At 39.0% G+C, this 19,639-nt stretch overlaps 3 protein-coding genes across 8 annotated transcripts; 2 read left to right on the top strand and 1 right to left on the bottom strand.

Annotated features, from left to right (window-relative positions):
* Positions 1-253: 253 nt before the first annotated feature.
* Positions 254-4,332, top strand: LOC137948772 (protein NONRESPONDING TO OXYLIPINS 2, mitochondrial-like). 6 transcript variants are annotated; one of them, XR_011111661.1, is made up of 4 exons: positions 254-530; positions 628-746; positions 2,054-2,152; positions 4,088-4,332. XR_011111661.1 is itself a non-coding variant. In XM_068794939.1 (4 exons), the coding sequence occupies exons 1-3, from the start codon at positions 349-351 to the stop codon at positions 3,644-3,646; spliced, it is 321 nt and encodes a 106-aa protein (XP_068651040.1). In that variant the 5' UTR covers positions 254-348; the 3' UTR covers positions 3,647-3,675; positions 4,088-4,332. The 6 variants fall into 6 exon arrangements, 3 of the variants coding, with proteins under 3 accessions (XP_068651040.1, XP_068651038.1, XP_068651039.1); XR_011111660.1 differs by lacking the exon at positions 2,054-2,152 and adding an exon at positions 3,627-3,675 and having other exon boundaries at positions 628-787; positions 4,088-4,120; XR_011111659.1 differs by lacking the exon at positions 4,088-4,332 and adding an exon at positions 3,627-3,675 and having other exon boundaries at positions 628-787.
* Positions 4,333-9,314: 4,982 nt separating this feature from the next.
* Positions 9,315-10,213, top strand: LOC137947596 (GATA transcription factor 4-like). Its single transcript, XM_068793404.1, has 2 exons — positions 9,315-9,545; positions 9,641-10,213. Exons 1-2 carry the CDS (start codon positions 9,315-9,317, stop codon positions 10,211-10,213), a joined length of 804 nt encoding a protein of 267 aa, XP_068649505.1.
* Positions 10,214-10,443: 230 nt separating this feature from the next.
* On the bottom strand, positions 10,444-16,640 carry LOC137947597 (putative pentatricopeptide repeat-containing protein At5g47460). Its single transcript, XM_068793405.1, has 4 exons — positions 16,363-16,640; positions 13,660-13,768; positions 13,232-13,342; positions 10,444-12,624 (listed from the first exon to the last, which is right to left on the bottom strand). The coding sequence occupies exons 1-4, from the start codon at positions 16,638-16,640 to the stop codon at positions 10,993-10,995; spliced, it is 2,130 nt and encodes a 709-aa protein (XP_068649506.1). The 3' UTR covers positions 10,444-10,992.
* Positions 16,641-19,639: the final 2,999 nt, after the last annotated feature.

Below are 19,639 nucleotides of genomic sequence, written 5' to 3' on the forward strand. Positions count from 1 at the left end.
TTTGTAGGGATCAATAATTAAAAATTTTAAATATAATTTATACAATTTGGATTAATTTAGAGAATATGTAAATAGCACAAAATATAAAAGGTGAAAAAAATTCATTAAATATATAATTTAATTATCATTAAGCAAAGCTTCTAAAATTATTTATGAGTAATTAAATAATAAAAAATAAATTAATATCCACGTAATAACCGCTGAGAGTTGAAGGCTTGTAATACGCACCAACCCTGCCGCCGGACCTCGACGTCTCAACCCAACCTTAAACCCTAAAGTCCTAAACCTCTCATATCCAAGTCACTGCCCGTTCTCCTGATCCAAGTCGTTTTTTCGCTCACCTCTCTCATGGCTTCCTCCTGCAATCGATTCATTAGCAGAACGGCTCTGTCCTCTCTAAAGTCTGCCATTAAGTCGACGACGCGAAGTCCATCTGTCGACGGATTTGCTACCTCCTCGTCCTCAAGAATTCCTTCCTCAGGCAAAGCCGCACCTTCATCTCCTCTTCGCCGCTTTTCGTCACTTTCCAGGTTAGTTAGTTTCAGTAAATATAGAGCTATTTTTCCTTTTCCTTTTCCTTATCAGTATATATGGTTTCTGAGTTTTATTTTCGTTTTGTACCCGAAGATCTCCTTCTGAGCTGGGATGCGCCCAGTCTCTCATTCCTCTACACAGTGCTGTGGCTGCTGCGAGGTTAACGTCATGCTTGAGCTCGGGCGCGGGAAATTGCCGCGCTCTTTCACAGGGTAGCGTCGCCTATCCTGGAAGCTAATGTTTGTTATTTTGAGTGAGTGGCTTTTTTCTCCTATCATGTTTATATATCAAAGTTTCATATTCGTTTGAAATGAATTGGCATCATTTTTTGTCTTTTCTTTTGCCAAGAAATTTCGGTTACGTTGACTGATTTCTCGTCTGCGTCTTACATCTGCATTCTCGACGCATTGTCAAAGTAACTGAGTATTGTGGTGATTTGGTTAAATAGAAAAAGATAGTCCTTAGTGTCAAGTGTCCACTAGTTGTGGTTCGTCAATGGGCAATTTTTTTCATGTCGAAGAAGTTTGACAGACTGCTTCTCGAGAACGCGGATACAACTCAAAATGTTGGAACTCTTTGTGCAAGGAGTTCTGAAATGTCATGAAGACATCTACCTTCCATTTAAGCAGTACTGATTGGCCATTGCTCTGGACAAGAGATGTGTAGACGGGCTCGGTGTTTGTTGTCATTGATTAAATAACAGATAATCTCTGTTGGTAATAAGTAGTTCTATGGCCATCCTAGCTCAAAAAATTACTCGGGAGTTCTCTATCTGGGGCATATCAATATACATTGGCGACAAGTTGGTTCTTCTGTTAATCATTTGTGAAAAACACATGTTGATAAATGATAATGTCGCTGGTTACAAGCTAATATTTCCAGGTCGTGTTATCAAATCCTTTTGCATGATACTCTTGCTTGTCTATTCTTTGTTTGTTTCTTTGAAAAATGAATTTTCACTCGGGTGCCTATTGTATATGAGTGTAATGCATTGCTGGCTTTTGACCATAGCCTGTATGAAGGAGAGATCCAAATGTATGACAAGAAAGAAAGATGTCAGCGGAGATGAAAGATGATTATTTGCCTTGATGCCTCTTTATCTTCAATTTATTTTCCGTACTTGTTCCATGTATACTAGTTTGTAAGGATTTTATCATGTATTGAGCAGTTTTAGACTAATCTCATCAAGCAGAAACTAATGTTAAGATTTTTTTTTAGGGTAATCTCAAAATTTAAACTTTGAAACATACATAAAAGTTAAGTTCTGATATGTTTTATCACGTCAGGCAGTGTTTCCTATTATATTCCAAAACCATAAAAGCTATGTCAGAGCAGTGGGATCATGTGTGCTTACCACTTGACATAAGCTCAATGTTATCTTAGATATCTAATAAGGGAGATTCTGGTCCTGCTTCTTCTTTTATTAAAATATGATGGTTGACAGTATTCATATGCATTTATGTAACATGCTCATTTCATTTGCAAAATACTGACTATTCCTCTCTTGGGACCAACATAGGGCCTCCAGTTCCTGCAGGCACATGATCCTTTCAATGCTTGAAAGAAATAAACATGCTTTATGGGACCTGGAAATTTTGGTTCACAGCTTCACTGCCAAGTATGCACACTTCTAATATAGATGATACCAATCAGTTGTTTGCATTTTAATCTAAGAGAAATAAAGGACTACTGCAGTTTGGCACGTATTTCTTAGTCAGTCGATGAGTGTTATTGTCTAAAGAAGCTAAGTAACAGTTGACTAGAGTGCATAAGATTTATTATTTCATTTTTTTTTATTCTTCACCATGAATGTTATTTAACAATGTGCAAGTTTAGATAGTCAAATGGATATTTTTGTTCTCTTTGTGGTCATAGCTTCTTATTTGAAATGTTAATGACATTTCTTGGGGTGGACTTGTAGATATTGATTCTCTGAGAGGACTTCTTGCCATTGCTGATAGATCTAATGTTTAAATGGGTTAAGCTAAAAACCACTCAACATGTTTTTTGCTGACCATAAATTTTCAAAATCTAAAGTTGTTTAAGTTTAATTCTAGAATTTCCTATTCTATACTGACTTCCCCCAGTACTTCACCTGAAAAGGTCACTGGAGCCCTCAATATGTGGAGTGCAAGAGCTTCTCTTTGCCAGAGCTTACAGATGCATAATAACTCAGACCTCTACAAATTAAAATTTATATTGGTGCTACAAAATAAAATACGAAGTAATATAATCCTGAGGTTGTATACAAAAAAAATAAAAAATGCTGCCCTGAGGTTAGCTTTAGAAGTTTCTTTCTAAAATGGTGCAAGGTGACTTGTAAGGATGAGTATTTGAGCTTCACTGAAACTCTGGCAATCCGCTAGTTGCAAACCTAGGTAGGATATTGTTTGCTTTATGAAGCTGGCAAATCTGGATAATAATGATCTTGACAAGAATCTACAACATCAAAAATCTTCTACAAAAAGAGTTTTGTAGTTTACAGTGGATATCAACATTCTCGACCGGTTTGTAATTTGTCAGCTTGCCAGCTAAGTGTGTCATTCTTCATACTTTGTGTAAGGGTGCCTATGTCCATAAGTATGTACCATCTCTAATGCGGTTGTTTAGACTACTCAGTCATGTTTTTGCTTGATCCTGATTATCAAAGATGGATAAAGCATTTCCCTCCAACATCTTGTTGTGGAGGACAGCCTTTCTAGATAAGAATTGTATTTTCTCTCTCTTCTTAGTAATATATTCACACTTTTCATCTAAAAAAAAAAAAGATGGATAAAGCATGCTCTGGGCAGTTTGTTTCTTGCATTTGGATTTTCATAGTGGTGTTTGGAATAGCAGCCATTTGGTGAACTTCTCAAGTTGCCTGTTTATTGGCATGGTATTCCATGGCTGGATATCATTACTGTGAGATGATTGCGAGACAGCTAGATTTGGTTTCAGTTTGTTTTGGGGAATGACAGTCAAGTCTTCTCATGGGTCAACAAAATGGTTAGGATATTTCAATATTTATAGACCAAAAACTGATATAGAAATTTCTTACACATTCATACATATTTAGAGTTTAACATGAAATCAAATTCTGCCTTTCCCAGATGGAATTGATGGTACGTGATACTTCCAATCATTTGCCTGTTTTTGAAGGTGGGCTCCTCTGATATGCTTAGAGCAATTTAATGGAAATGAGATCTTCATTTCTTCAAAGCACCTGCTGTTAATCAGTAATAAGCAGAAATCTTCATTTAATATTTGTGCAGTGTCCAAATTATATGTAGAACCTAGCTATTGATGATTGGATTTCCCTTCTAAACATGTGAAATAATTAATTTGCTATCAAATAATTGGAATTAAATTATTAATCAAATTGCCTTAGTTAGTGCACAATGGGAGGGCTTTCTTGTTAATTCATTTTCCCATCAAAACATGTGAAAAAATTACCTTGCTATCTGATAACCGTAGTTGAACAACTGGCAAATCTAATGTTAGTTTCATCAATTATTTAGTTCCTATTTTTGAATCCTAGGCTGATGGGATTTTATTTTTTCTCTTCTGCTAGAGCTCGGGTTATCAGTTCCAAGGTGACAAAGTAAGCAGAAAGGATGCAACTTACTTTAGCTTCCGGGACTTGGAAAGATAATTCCCCTTGTATTTGTCATTATCCTTCTAAACCTGTCCGTATACAATGTTTTCAATGGCAGGAAGCGGGAGATGTTATTTCAATTATTCCTGGACAAATTATTGAACCTCAATTGGAGAAAAAAAAAGAATAATCTGAAGAGCTTGATTAGTTTATTTTCTTTAGCATACTTGCAGTGAATCCTGCCCTCTTTTTCTGAATGCCGATCCAATACGAAAAGTCATTTGGTGTGAAACAAGAGAAATACTATCTTAACCGTCAGTCAGATAGCTGAGATAGTGTCTTGTATGTTTTGCACTAAATGGTTTTTCGTATTGGATAAAATATGTTTCCTTTTCCTTTTAGTGTGTTTTACCTATTTGATTACTGAAAATGTTATCTTGTTCACTGAAAATTCTCACCCTCCCATTTTTGTCAGTAAGACCCTCCGAGGGGTGGCCCTCCCAGCCTGTATTTGTAAGAGAGGGGTCAGGGGAGGTCTACCCTGCTATCCCTGGAGGATTAATGTGCCCACAACCCTCTCTTCCTTAATGGTGTAAGCTGAGAAGAGTTGTTTTTATTTCTTATGGAATATTCTCAGTCAAGTGATCTAGCTGTGTTTTTCTAATCTTAATTCAACTTGATTGGACTAAATCAAGAGCTTTCACGTGAAAGAAAGATATCCCACATAGATTACTCTTTCTACAGAAGAAATTAATTTCAAAACATGTCAACGGTGGGTGGAGGAAGAGAATCCTAACATGGTTCCTCTGCAGGTCATGGCTAAAGTTTCAGTCATTCACTGAGGACTGTCGATGCTTGGGATTAAATATATTGGCCAAAGCTAGGTGACTCTTCAGGTTTACCCACGTGACACCACCTCCACTCTCCGCAATCTCTGCTTAAACTATGCTTGGCTTTTTCTATATCTTCTTTTTATGAGCCATTTTCTTAATTAACTTCGAGTTATGAAGAAATCTCAGGTGAAGCAATTAGATTCACTAGTTCTTATTCAACTCGGACAAACCCACTCAGGTTGTTGAGTGAGTGCTTGAGTCGGTTACCGAGTCAAGGTCCGAAAGGTTTGATATTTGATAGTCAATTTTATATTTTTAATTAATTATCTAAATCAATAAAATTGAGACATATTATCTAAATCAATTTATCGGAATCACTATTGAATATTTCTTATTATCATATTTAATAATATTAATTTATTTAAAATTAAATATAGCCTTATAGGAGGCCGGAGGGACAGGACTTTATTGAGGGAGACGGGCCAGCCGGTCCGGAGCTGGCCCATCCCCAGCCGTGACGCAACCCATGTGCAGCTTACCCGTTATTAACCGACATGTGTCTACCACCTGGACATGAGACCGACGAAGCTGTTCCTTTTAACCAGGAGTTTACTTTGTACTTTAACTAGGGTTAAGAACACCCTTAATCGTTAATCGTCTTTTTTAAGTTTAAAACAAAAGGAAAGTGAAAACGGTATGCACGTGCAGAGAACTCTTTTCGGGATCAGAAACCTCCACCAGTCACGTGATTCGAGACCCTGGCGTTCCGGCCCTCCTCGACGTCACCATAATACGATGGACTACCTAAGTCAACCTCACTTTCAAAAGACAAAAATATCCCTACTTATTATCAAAATTGACTAATCAATCCAAAATAACCAACAATTCTATAAATTTATACAAGTCTCCCTCAAATTGCTCTCTCTTAGTACTTCTAACAAGTGCGTCCTCTTTTAATTACATAATGCATACATAATATTGGCAGGAGCTCTTTTATAACATGGGAATTATATAATATGATATTTCCATATGGCAAAAAATTCTACTATGCTTCCTATAATCAATCAAAAGAAACATCTTAAACAGATAAAATTGTGAGATTCTTCGATGAAATGGCTCTATAAAAATTTTGTATGTAGTGTTTATAATCATGTGGAAGCTTCTATGGGGTAGAAACCCATTATCAAAATATTATATTAAAATAATAATTTAATATTAAAAAATATTTATTTTTTTCCTAAATAATAACCATAAGATATTTTTATAAGAATTTTTTACGACATAAAATTTAAATAAGATTTTTTTTCTTAAATATATAATATGTTTTATTCTACATTTATTCAGCCTAAAGATAAAGGAGTCCATGAGGATAAACAAAGGACATTACCGTCATTTTATATAAGAATGACGTTGTGCGGGCTACGTTCACATGTACCTCATACGGAGAGTATGAGACGGCTGCCATGCCAGCCGGAAAGTACTTGTTGTTACGCAAAAAATGGTGACAACAGCCGCCAAGCTAGATACAACTATTGGGTAGTTGGAACTCATTTGTAGGTGAAAATAAAAAAAAGGGCATAATAGGCTCAAGTTCTAGCTCAACACTATGGTGCCCACCTCTTTCGGCCATAGCAGGTCTCTGCCACTTGGGGTGGCATCGAACCAAGCCGGTTCTCAAGTAGTTCGACTCTGTTCCGGCTCGATAAAACCCGAACTCGAACTGACTTTGAGTTCAGGTTTGGGCTCATTTAAGTAAACGAGCCGAACTCTAGCGAACTATGGGTCGGTTCAGCAGCTTGTTACTTAACGAGCAATTTCAATTTTTGGGGAATCGAATAAGGCTCTATCTTCAGCGATTTTGACTCTTCCTCTTTGGGCTCGATTTCGACAGTCGACTTTTTGTCTTCAGTTTCGATTTTGTGGAATTAACGAAAAAATCGGAAGGAAATGGAAAGGAAATCAATGATGGTGATGAGAAGTTCACTCAATCGGATCTTCCCAAAGTCTAAACAGAGAAAGAAGAGGTATGCAATCTAGCCCTTTAGGTTAGTTTTCATTTTTATTTGATTTCTACCTCTATTTCTATGATTTTTTCCTCAATCTATTTGTTCTTCATCTTCAATCGATTTTTTTTGTAACCAAGGATTATAGAGGAACAATCTCTTCGTTCTTCGTCTTCACAACGATTAACAAATCACAGAGGTGAACAGAGCCTGTTGAAAAGTTACGCAAGAGAAGGAAGTTCATTTGCCCCTCTCTCCCTTTTCTCTCTCTCGGCTAGAGGTGCTTCCGTCCAACAGGAAATTGTTCTGGCTTTAAACTAGTTCAGCCAACAAAAAGCTATTCTGGGCAGGTTCATCCCGCAGATCAGATCAGTCCACCCCTTATTTTTTTTCTTAGAATTATTGCCAGTTTTTTAGTTTTAATGGTGGTTTTAGAGTTCTATTTCTGTTTTTTTAGAGATTGCTTAATAAAGTGTTTATAATCTATTGAAATGGCCATTTGCAATAGATCTCAACTATAACAGAATCCATTTGTGAAAAGTAGAGTAAGTGAAAAACATATCAAATTTTGAACCACTGATAAAAAAAAAAAGAGGCTAAATGCTTGGGGAATAAAATAGGCCTTTTATTGGGGATAGAGGGACTTGAACCATCACAATTTCACATTTTGTTTCTCCTCTTCGAAGAAAGATTTTGTCCTTTGGATGGTAAAAATCAAGAGTACCCTTGATATGATGATGAAGACCATAAGGTAAATGGTGTATGTCTTCCAAAACTTTTAAAGAGGAGAAACATAAGAGAATCTTTTAATAATCAAGAGTAGCCTTCAAGGATGAATAAGAGAGAGAGAGAGAGAGAGAGAGAGAGAGAGAGAGTAAAAGTGAGTTAATTACAACTCATATTTCAAATAGTTTCCACCATGCGTTGTATCTCTACCATTGTTGCCACTGCAGTTGAGACTTTGGTGAAGTTTGGCGTCCCGACTTCCCATTGTTGAAGGAAATCAATAAAACATACCATCCATGCGAATAGAAAAGTCTTGCTCCAATGGACTAGAAGATTGGTTTAAAGCCTACCAACAACTTGATTTGTCATCTTTTTCTGTTATCTAAGTCTTGCTCCAGTTACTTTTTTAAAGTCTAGTTGGGGATAATGCTACCATTTACTTGATTTTTCATCTTTTTCTCATCGTAGTAATTTTAACATTTTTCACTACATTAAGTAACTAATAGTGGAAGAGTATTTTTTATCTAACAATAATAAGTTTTATTTTTTTGTTTTTGTCATAGGTAGAGATTTTGCTCATGTAGGGACTTAGTTTATTATTTTCTAGCATGAAGAGAAAGAGTTATAGTTTATAAATTTATATTGGATTTATAATTTTTATTTGGATGATTGTAAATTGATATTGATATTTTATTTAATTTTGTTGTGTTTGATTATATTGTATATAGTTTATTCATAATATTATGCAGTGTTTATGAATAATTTTATGTAAAGTGTATAGACAATTTTATGCACGTATTATGTACATAGGTCATGCCCAATTTTATGTAAAATGTATAGATAATTTTATATACAATTTATTTGACATATATTTTTTGAAAAAAATTAAATGTATTTTCAAGCTTGAACTCCAGTTCGATCTCAATTACAACTTTAAGCTCGAAGCTGGGCTAAGTTCGAACTTAAATTTTAAATACTTAAATCAAACATGGTTTGAACAAAGGCAGGTTCGGGCTTGCTCGGTTCTACTCCTATCTGCACATGTAATTACACTAACGTGGACACGGAGGGTAATTTCTTTATCTATTGCGGAGGTGATCTTCATTGATATGGCTGGAGAATACTCTCACGAAGGAGGAATTGGCATCTCGAGAAAGAGATATGACGTGTCCAGGGGAAATTCTTACAAAAGTAAAAAAAATTCTAGGTCTGTGTTCGTGGTCGGGAGTTATTTTAATGGAGGGAGGGGTGGTGGCGGAGGTGGTGGTGGATGACCCATGTTACTTCCTACGAAAGGTCGGAAGCAGGATAAGTATGTCTCGTGAACCTGTGACGACTTGGATTATTTAATAGATAAAAGAAGATTTAAAAAAATAAAATTAGAAAAAAATAGGGGAAAAAGAGTAATTAAATGGGATTGGACTGGACTGCATGGGCACTCCCTGCACGTTGCTTCTCTCTTTGAAATGAATGACTGAACGAAACCCCTCTCTCCTTTTACTCGTCTTCTCTGTCTCTCTGTATTCGCACTAACTGCTCTCTTCTTGGTTTTCCTTCTGTTGCTGCGAAAAACCCAGCCTTGGTTTGCTTTGGATTGTGTTTGGAGGTGGGAGGAGGCCGTTGAGCTTGTTTGAGTTCACGATGTCATCCGAGAGAGAAACGGGGATAGACTGTTTTTACGGGCACCCCTCTGATTTCTTACGCATTGATGGACTTCTCGACTTCTCCAATGTTGAGATTTCTGATCCGGATGTGCCTTACTCATCGGCGGTTCCGTTGCCGGAGTCTTGTAAATGGAATAGGAAGGATGTGCAACATGGGGATGGGAATAATCCCCTCTGTGGTAGCTTCTCCGACGAATTTTGCCTTCCGGTCTGTTGTTTTTTTTTTTTAGTTTTTGTCTTTGCTGTTTTTTTTTTTTTTTTACTGGGATGTTAATGGTTTGTTCTCTTTCCTCTTCCTCTTAGAGCGAGGATGTCGCTGAGCTTGAATGGTTATCCAAGTTTGTGGACGATTCGTTTTCAGACCTGCCGTTATGTGCAGTAACCGGGAACGAGACAGGAGCGAACGCGAACTTCTGGCCGGACACTGGAGTTCCCGGCCGCGCGAGGAGCAAGCGGTCAAGAGCAGCCGCAACCACTCGGAGCTGGATTTCCTTTCCTTCCACGGCGGAGTCAGAAACGCCGGCGCTGGTAACTGACCCAGAATCAAGCATAGCAAAAGCAGCTTCGAGAAAGAAGGAAAATTCCCCTTCCGGGTCTGTTCCCACCGAGGGAGTACTACGTAAGTGCACGCACTGCGCAACGGAGAAGACGCCGCAATGGAGGACCGGACCCATGGGCCCCAAGTCGCTATGTAACGCTTGTGGCGTCCGTTACAAATCCGGCCGCCTCGTGCCGGAGTATCGCCCGGCGGCGAGCCCCTCGTTCGTTTTAACTCAGCACTCCAACTCTCACCGGAAAGTGATGGAGCTCCGTCGGCAGAAGGAGCTCCTCAAGCAGGAGAAGTTCCTTCAGGACTTCAAGGTCTGCTCACTTTAGAAATTACTGGCAAATTGAAATCGAAGTATTCTCTCAATATGAAATACGTATTGCTGTTTCTTTCCTCTGTTATTCTTTCTTCTTTCTCCAAAAGGCCAATGGAAGCTTCAACAAAAAGGTGAAGTTTGTGTGATCGAGACGCGTTTCCTGTGATGGCCCCGAGGGTCGCCATGAATGTTACTGTATTTCACACAAGCCTACGTAAGAAAATATACATTCATGCCGTCCAAGTGAATGAGACGAATGATATTTGATTACAGAAAGGAGAGAGAAACCCAGAACAAGTAAATTAACTGAACGAATATCAATTCCATTGGGCATACACTGCAACAAAAAAAGAGTAAATTAGTGGAGATTGGGTTCTGGGAAAGTGACAGAGTATGCCCAAGACGGGTAAAACCATAAAGAGAGAGAGGCAGCTGCAGATGTACAGAAGACGGATTCACCTCTTCTTGTTTGAAAATTGGTGAGAATTGGGCTGAACGGTAGAAAGAGGAAGCAGGTCTTCGAGTACATTAATGGAGTTATGACTCATGATCGTCTTGAATATATGAAAGGAGAGTAGTAGAAAGAGGGACCTCACCGTTTCCAGCGAGATGGAGGAGCAGCCAGGCATGTGGTCATAAAGTCAGGTTCAGGAACCAATGGGATGGGCTGATTTCAATCTCACTCGTCTGAATGACTTCCCACTTCCCAATGGAGTCAATGGAAAGGAGAGATACTAAGGACGAATGCTCATGGTAAAGGGTCACAATTAGCGTACCAATTATTTGCTTAAATTACTGAACGACGATTTGGACCTCAACGCTGCTGCAGCCTGCTCGTTTTCTCACTCCTTTCTCTCTCATCAGCGCTCTTACTCGACTAACATCACTCCACCTTTTCTGAGAAGCGTACATGTTTGATAATAGAATGTAAACGAACTCGTCGTCCCCTTCCAATTCGATCACTTTCGAGGCGGCAACCTCTGCAACTCGCAAGTCTCCACGAGCTTTACTAGCGCCAAGTAGTGCCCTCCATACTAATCCGCAAGTCTCCAACCCCAAGTCGTGGATCATCATCTCCGCCTTTTCGATGGCCCCCTTTTGTCCCAACAGACTGATCATGCAAGAACAGAGCTCGGCAGAGGGAACTATGCCATACTCACAGGTCATCGACTCGAAGTAACGCACTCCGTCGTTCAACAGTTGTGAATCTTGAGCACAGGCAGACAAGAGGCTTGTGAACGTGATTCCATTGGGTTTTAACGTTCTCTCTGTCTTCATCTGTTCAAAAAGTCGAACCACTTCTTTTGATTTCCAGTTGTGAGCATAACCTGAAAGCATTGCGTTCCAGGACACCAGATTTCTTCTTGGTAACAACCCAAAGATAGTCTCAGCGGCCTTTACATCCGCGCATTTGGAATACATGTCGATGAGGGCGCTTCCCACGATGACGCAGGAATCAAAACCAGACTTGATCGAGCAAGAGTGCATCAGAGCGCCCCAGTTTAAAGCAGATAAACTGGCAGCACCCTTCAAGATGCTGGAAAATGTAAACTGGTCTTTCAGAACGTCTTGTGAGTGCATCTCTCTGAAGAGTTCCATTGCTTCTGGTGCTCGATTTCGTTTAACATACCCTGCTATTATTGAATTCCAAGAAGACGAGTTTGGATTTGGCATGTCTGATAAAATTCTCTTAGCAACCTCCATGTCACCGAATTGGGCTATGCTGCTAATGAGTTCATTGTATGAGATGGCATCTGGGTCTGGCATCTGAAGCAACAAATCTACAGCCACATTAATGTATTGATTTCTGGCTGCAGCACCTATGACAGAATTCCAGGAAATTACATCCTTCTTCTCCATCTCTTGAAATGCTTGAATTGCTTCGTTAACAAATCCGCACTTTCCATACATGTCTATCAAGCAGTTACCGACTACGTTATTGAACTCAACACCAACTATTATAATCGCACAGTGAACAGAGCGGCCTAAATTCGAAAAAGACAATTGAGCACAAGCAGTTAATGCGGCGGAGAATGTGAAAGTGTCCGGTCGCAAACCTGATCGACCCAACTTCAATACCAAGCTGACGGCTTTTAAATACTCCCCACGTTGCACGAACCCAGAAATCAGTGAATTCCAAGAAACAATATTGCGGTGAGGCATTTCATCGAACACTTCATCTGCTTCATTGCGATGACCTAATTTCACGTAAACGTTGACAAGGGAAGTGGAGATGAAGACGTTGGACTGAAACCCGGATTTTAAGACGTAAGAGTGTACCTGGTGGGCACAACACAGCGAGTTTACATGGGTTGAAGCAACGATCAGCTGAACAAAGGCATAGGCATCAAGCAGGTCGCCTGCATTATGCCTGTTAACTAAATCATTGAACAATGAGCAAAAATGGCTAAATCGCCTCGCCCCCTGCACCAATTTGATCGAAGCTTCTCGCAACGCAAAACATCTTTGCATCGAGGGATAGAGCAAGTGAAACTCTGATTATGTCCAGAGTTTCACAATCATAGAGCGAGATTTCTGGAGACAAGATAGCTCGCCCCAGCAATCAACGAATGCGATTCAGACACCTAAAGACATGTTATTTAATGCACTTGAATGCAGGCTCTAAAAATGGCCAAGATCCTTAAAAAGCTTTGCCGTTCACAAGTACCTTCTGAGTGACAAAATTTGTGCGTTCCAACCTCAGTAGAGCTTACTCTCCGCCAAGAGTCTATGACGTCTTACAGAAAGAAAAACTATTCTGTAGAGGCTTCTGGAAAACAAGCACAAACACCATAACAAAAAGGAAAAGATCTCCTTATATGTTCATCAAGTAGAATTGAAATGAAATAAACTAGAAATCTAAGCTTAGCAAATAAAAAATAGCCTCTGAGATAGGGAAGATTAGTTTCTTACAGAATCATGTGGAATTCAACAACCTCCTCAATTATAATTTCACTACACAACGGAAGCATCCAAATATTTGATATTTTAGAGAAAACTTTTTGGCTTTAACAGCTAAAAAAAATCATACCTGTGACAGGAATTGAGATGCTTCTCTGCGAGAGAGCTCTCCATGAATTCTTTCAAGCCCCCATGTAACAAAAAGTATGATGTCGATTGCACTATAGCTTGTTATCAAATTCTACAATGATGAATAGCCAAAACTTTTTAAGCAGACGAAACAAAAATAATCTCCTATAGACATCCAAGTATATGATGCAGCATATCAGGTTTCCACCAACTCTTGCATGAAATACACATAATTTTTGCTTTTTGACATTTTAACCTTTCAAACATCAGCTAGTGTCCATCATGATGAAATATGATTGAGCAAATAATTATTTTCATTTACAGCTACCAAAAGCAATTAAGAATAAAGTCTCATTAATACTACTCATGTCCTCTCACCACCTCTTAAACTAGGAGGAAATCCAAGCAAAAAAAATTGGAGATACTTACAGGGCTTATGAAAAAATCCCAAGACTCCTCAGAATCAACTTTCACAACCCTGGACTTAACAATCTGTTCTTGGCCTTCCATATCTTTCATATTCCACTCTTCTTTTTTCCTGCACGTTAAGTTTAAATGTAGACTTTTTAAAGCATGAGAATTTTTCTCTAAGTGTTCTAACATGTTTCTAAATGATGTTTATTATTGGAAGACATCTCAAAGTAGCATCAATGTAAATTTTTCTCTCACGTCAAAGAGATGGCAAATGAGGTAAGTAAAAGGTCTCTCATATGAATGACACAAGGGTATATTTAAGGAAGATGATGTATGTCATCTAAAGTTATATAAGGAATCAAGTCATTCAAATATATGCAATAAAATCATAAAATATATGACAATATCCATATTCTCATAGAGACCTCTCTTTTTAATATAATTTCAATAACTTCGATAAAATTTGATACTTATAAAATTTGTAATCCAATTTTAATCTCCAAATCATTAATAGAAGCTGAAGAGTTTTTTTCTTGTTCTAAAGCCAATAACACTTGGAACAAGGTTCAAAGACATTGAAAATTGAAAAAGCACATAACTTCCAAAAGAAAAAGTATTAAGTAACCAAGTTATAATCCATAACAGCCCAATTAGCAAGCATATTTATATAATATGCATGCAGAGTGCAAAGTATATAAATCCCCACCAAGCCAACTGGACTGATCAACTGGTCTAGTAATTTATTAAAACATATAGAAACATAAGGTCCAAAAGAAATATTGAACACACCTAAAGACATCAAAGAAAACAACCATGGATAAAAAAATCCAAATCACTTCCATAATCTCATGAAGTATTTGAAATTATACAACTTGCTGCTGGGAAGAACTTGTAAAATCTATAAACTCCCAATGAATTTCAATTTGATTTCACAGTAAAATTTAAATGTGTGTTTGTGTTTATTACTCCCAAATGTGATTTGATTAGTTATGATTGACAAACATGAATGCACATTTTCGGTTATATAACATGATAATATATAGAATTTGAACTGTTTTCCTTTCCCAATAGTAGTTTTTTTTATTTAGCTGCCTTTATAGAATGTGCTAACATTTCATTAGGTCCTTCACCCAACAAGTCTAGCAACTACACAAGAATGTTAATGGAAAACATATGCAATCCTCAGGATAATTTAAAAAATAATTTATTTATGGCCATTAAAAAAATATGTTAAGAAAACCAGCGTGTGTAGGGGTGGTATGGCTAATAAATAAGGAGAATTTTTTATAGAGATAGCATAGAATTATAATTATGCAAGGTAGTGTATGTCCTCTTATGTCTTTTTTCTTTTGAATCTTGTAGCCCTAAGGGCATTGTAGTCATTGTAAACATCTTCCCATAACTATAAATACAACCTCAAGGTTTGAGGTAGAGCATTCAATCCTCTTACTCTTCACTCAAATTCGTCTTTACACCTCTCTCTCTCTTTTCCTCTTCTTTCACTACCTTGGTTTCCTCTCTCCTCTCTGCTCTCTCAAAAGCTAGAGTTACTCTCTTCTCTTATTCCCTTGAGATCTCTTGTGTTTAACTCTTGGTCTTAGAAATCAACATGGTATCAGAGTGGGCAAAGATTTGACATGGAAAAAGAGAAGACGGGGAGGAAGAAAAAGAAAAGGAAAAAAGAGAAATTTCTCATTTTTTCTTTAGTCTCCTTTCCCAATTCTTGTTTTTCATTGGATTTTTCACTCTCTTAATGTATGTTTCATGTTAAAGATCATGCCTTACGAGACACTGATTGAAGATAATTACCCTGTTTAGGGCCTTCCTTACAAAAGGAATTTAGTCCTCCATTACAGGAGCTAATCAAGCTCCATTATTCCTTTCCTATAAAATCAGATTAATTGTAATCAATTGTAAATCCCTATAATTATGATACAACTGTTATAAATTAATGAAAGACCTCACCCCAATTAGTGTGGTGAATTTTGAAATTACTTTCATGGTATCAGAGCTTTATCCGGATTAAAATCTCGTGATCCTCATGGCCTTCAATTTTTCTTCTGATCTCCTCCCCTTCAACACCTTGATTCATATGGTCAACATCAAGCTTTCGTCCTCAAATTATCTTCTATGGAAGAGTCAATTTCTTCCCCTTCTTGATAGCCAAGGATTGTTGGGTCACGTTGATGGCACCCTTATGCCACCACCTCTGTTTGAGCCTCCCTCCTCTCAGACACCAAATCCCAAATTTCAGGCATGAAAGGCGACATACCAGCGCCTCCTCAACCTTCTGCTGTCATCTCTTTCCTCCTCAACCTTCTGCTGTCATCTCTTTCTGAAGAGGCCATGGCGGAAGCAATTGGCCTGACCATCTCGTGAGGTGTGGATTGCTCTCGAAAATTCCTTCAGCCACCGATCGAAAGCCTGTGAAATTTGTCTCAAAGATGCCCTCCAATTGATGAAGCGCAACACCTATGCTTGTGCGTTCAAAGCATTGTGCGACCAACTCTATGCCATCGGTCGTCCCGTTGATGACACCGACAAGGCTCATTAGTTCCTCTGAGGTCTCGACCCGGAGTTCTCCGGCTTCTCCTCCGCCCAAATGGCCCAAAATCCCCTCCCCTGTTTTTTCGATATTGTGTCCTGCGCCGAACGCATTGAAATCTTCCAGAAATCCCTAGAGCCTTTGGTGACGGCGACTTCCACGATGGCCTTTACAACAAATCGAGCTCCCTCCCAGCGTTCCGGTGGCTCTTCTCGCTAGAATCGTGGCCGAGGAAACCACCATGGCAGTCATTCCAGTCACGGGCAGAGCCACTTCTCCAACCACGACCACGGCTAGGGCCCGAGCTGCGATTCCGACCACGACCAAGGTCATTCCACCACCAGTCGCCGACCACCACGATGCCAGATCTGTCGCCAGGAAGGGCACTATGCCAGTCGTTGTCGGTAACGATACTCTCGGAACGACAATATGGCGCATCTTGCTGAATCATTTAATTCAACATGCTCAATGTCCGAAAATTCATCTTCGGACTGGTTCGTCGACACCGGTGCCTCGGCCACATGACCCCGGCCCACACCTCCCTGCATCATTCTGTCACCTACACGGGTAAGGATCATGTAATTTTTTGAAATGGTCCGTCTCTCTCTATTACTCATACCGGTCATCTTTCTCCTTCATCAGATCTTAAATTATTAGATGTTTTGGTTGTTCCCCATCTTACTAAAAATATTGTGTCCATTAGTAAATTAACGCACGATTTTCCTTTATCTGGTACATTTACTAATGATTTTTTCACTATTCAAAATCGTCAAACGGGAAAGGTGGTGGCAACAGGTAAACGTGATGGAGGTTTATATGTTCTAGAGCGTGGCAATTCAGCTTTTCTTTCTGTTTTGAAAAATAAATCTTTGCATGCTTCATATGACTTATGGCATGCTCGTTTAGGACATGTTCATCATTCAATAATTTCTTTCTTGAATAAAAATGGCCAATTTCATCTTTCTTCTTTATTACCATCTCCAAAATTATGTGATACATGTCAACTTTTTAAAAGTCATCGTTTACCTTATTTTTGCAAAGAAAAAAGGTCATCTCATGTGTTAAATTTAATTCATTGTGATATATGGGGTCCTTGACCCATCACATCAAATTTGGGGTTTATCTACTATGTTTTGTTTATTGATGATCATTCTCGCTTTACTTGGCTTTATCCGTTCAAATTGAAATCTGACTTCTACGAAATCTTTCTTCAATTTCAAAAATTTGTGGAAAACCAACATTCTGCTCGTATCAAAAAATTTCTAAGCGATGGTGGTGCCGAATTTACTAGTAATCGTTTTCAACACCACCTTCGTACTTCTGGAATTCATCATCAGCTATTATGTCTATATACCCCTGCTCAAAATGGTCGCACCGAACACAAACACCGTCATGTAACTGAAATTGGTTTGACTCTGCTCTTCCATTCCCACATGTCTCCTCGCTTCTGGGTTAACGCCTTTAGCACTGCTGCCTACATCATCAACCGCTTGCCCACACCACTTCTCTGAGGTAAGTTCCCTTTTGAAATTCTTTATGGTCTTTCTCCAAATTATGCCAATTTTCATCCTTTTGGTTGTCGTGTTTATCCATGTTTACGTGATTATATGCCTAATAAATTTTCTCTGCGAAGTCTTCCTTGCCTCTTTTTGGGATATAGCTCCTCGTACAAGGATTTTCGCTGTCTTGATCCCATCACCTCTAGGATATATATCACTGGACATGCTTAGTTTGATGAAACTCATTTCCCATCCTTAGCCTCTTCCCAAACACAACCCCTGTCTTCTCTCCAATTTTCCAATTTTATGGAACATAGTTCTGCTTCTCCTGACATGCCCCCATCTCTTCCGGCGCCCCATTCCCGGCATATTACTCCATCCGGCTCTCGTTCGTGTGTTATTTGTACTGATCCCGTGAATGAGTTTTTGCAAGCCACTAATCCTTCTACAAGATCGCCTCTACCGATTCACTGCTCCACTTCCTCCTACTCCTGTTGTTGATATTCCACTGAGCTCCCATCCCACAGTCACACGCGCCAAGGCTGGTATTTTTAAACCCCGTCATGCGATTGATATTGCCTTCTCTGTTTCTTTTGATCTTCTATTTGCGCTTCTGACATCCACTATGCCTAAAAGTTTCAAATCTGCTGCCAAGAATCCTGCCTGGCTTGCTGCTATGGATGACGAAGTTCGAGCTCTGCGGCAAAATCATACCTGGATTTTGGTCCCTCGACTGGATGACAGCAATATTGTGGGTTCTAAATGGGTATTTCGAACCAAATATTTGCCTGATGAGTCTTTTGAACGTCTCAAAGCTCGTCTTGTGGCTAAGGGTTTAACACAAGTTCCAGGACTTGACTACACTGACACTTTTAGCCCTGTCATCAAAGCTACCACTGTCCATGTTGTGTTCTCACTTGTTGTTACTTATCGTTGGCCTATTCGTCAATTGGATGTTAAGAATGTCTTCCTCAATGGTCATCTTACTGAACAAGTTTATATGGAACAACCTCCAGGGTATATTGATCCTCGCTTCCCTACTCATGTTTGCAAGCTTCAGAAAGCTCTCTATGGCCTCAAGCAAGCACCCCGTGCCTAGTTCAACGCTTCAACTCCTCCCTTATTCAGCTTGGTTTTTACTGCAGTCGTGTTGACACTTCACTTTTTGTCTTTCACAGGCACTCTGACATCATTTATTTGCTTCTTTATGTTGACGATATTATTATTACGGGCAACAACGCCTCTCTTCTTGAAAGCTTTATTTCCAAGCTTCATTCAGAGTTTGCTACCAAGGATTTGGGGTTCCTCAGTTATTTTCTTGGACTTGAAGCTACATCAACCACTGATGGTCTATTTCTCAGCCAGCTGAAATATGCGCATGATATTCTTGCTCGGGCTCAATTACTTGACAGCAAGTTGTTCATACTCCTATGGTTGTTGCTCAGCATCTATCATCTGATGGTCAACCCTTTTCGGATCCTACACTTTACTGGTCTCTTGTTGGTGCTCTTCAGTATCTGACCATCATGTGCCCTGATATTGCGCTTGCTGTCAACTTCGTCAGGTAATTTCTACATTTGCTCACCGTTCATCACTTTCTTGCTGTCAAGCGCATTCTTCGGTATGTCAAGGGTACTCTCCATTTTGGCCTACCCTTCCATCCATCTGCTGCACCTGGAACTTTAGTTGCTTATTCTGATGCTGACTGGGTCAGTTGTCCTGACACTCGTCGCTCTACTTTTGGTTACTCTATTTACCTTGGCGACAACTAAATTTTTTGGAGTGCCAAAAAGCAACCTACTGTTTCTCGTTCCAGTTGTGAATTGGAATATCGTGCTCTTGCTCTCACTGCCACTGAAATTATTTGGCTCACGCATCTTCTTCGTGACCCAAGAGTTTCTATTCCTCAACAGCCTCTTCTATTATGTGACAACAAAGTGCCATCTTTTTA

Source organism: Aristolochia californica, unplaced genomic scaffold (genome assembly GCF_029961685.1).
Source record: "Aristolochia californica isolate CCGP_79_NKW_82.1479 unplaced genomic scaffold, dmAriCali1.0.hap1 SCAF_13, whole genome shotgun sequence".
NCBI lineage: Eukaryota > Viridiplantae > Streptophyta > Magnoliopsida > Piperales > Aristolochiaceae > Aristolochia > Aristolochia californica.

What these genes read in the sequence shown, in the direction of transcription:
- LOC137948772 (XM_068794937.1), top strand. Translation starts at nt 349, where the DNA reads ATGGCTTCCTCCTGCAATCGATTCATTAGCAGAACGGCTCTGTCCTCT. An exon ending in CGCTTTTCGTCACTTTCCAG is followed by an intron (nt 531 to 627) that starts GTTAGTTAGTTT and finishes TTGTACCCGAAG; the next exon opens with ATCTCCTTCTGAGCTGGGAT.
- LOC137947596 (XM_068793404.1), top strand. Translation starts at nt 9,315, where the DNA reads ATGTCATCCGAGAGAGAAACGGGGATAGACTGTTTTTACGGGCACCCC. An exon ending in CCGACGAATTTTGCCTTCCG is followed by an intron (nt 9,546 to 9,640) that starts GTCTGTTGTTTT and finishes TCTTCCTCTTAG; the next exon opens with AGCGAGGATGTCGCTGAGCT.
- LOC137947597 (XM_068793405.1), bottom strand. Translation starts at nt 16,640, where the DNA reads ATGATTCAGCAAGATGCGCCATATTGTCGTTCCGAGAGTATCGTTACC. An exon ending in GGGATTTTTTCATAAGCCCT is followed by an intron (nt 13,343 to 13,659) that starts GTAAGTATCTCC and finishes TCATCATTGTAG; the next exon opens with AATTTGATAACAAGCTATAG. An exon ending in CATCTCAATTCCTGTCACAG is followed by an intron (nt 12,625 to 13,231) that starts GTATGATTTTTT and finishes AAATTGGTGCAG; the next exon opens with GGGGCGAGGCGATTTAGCCA.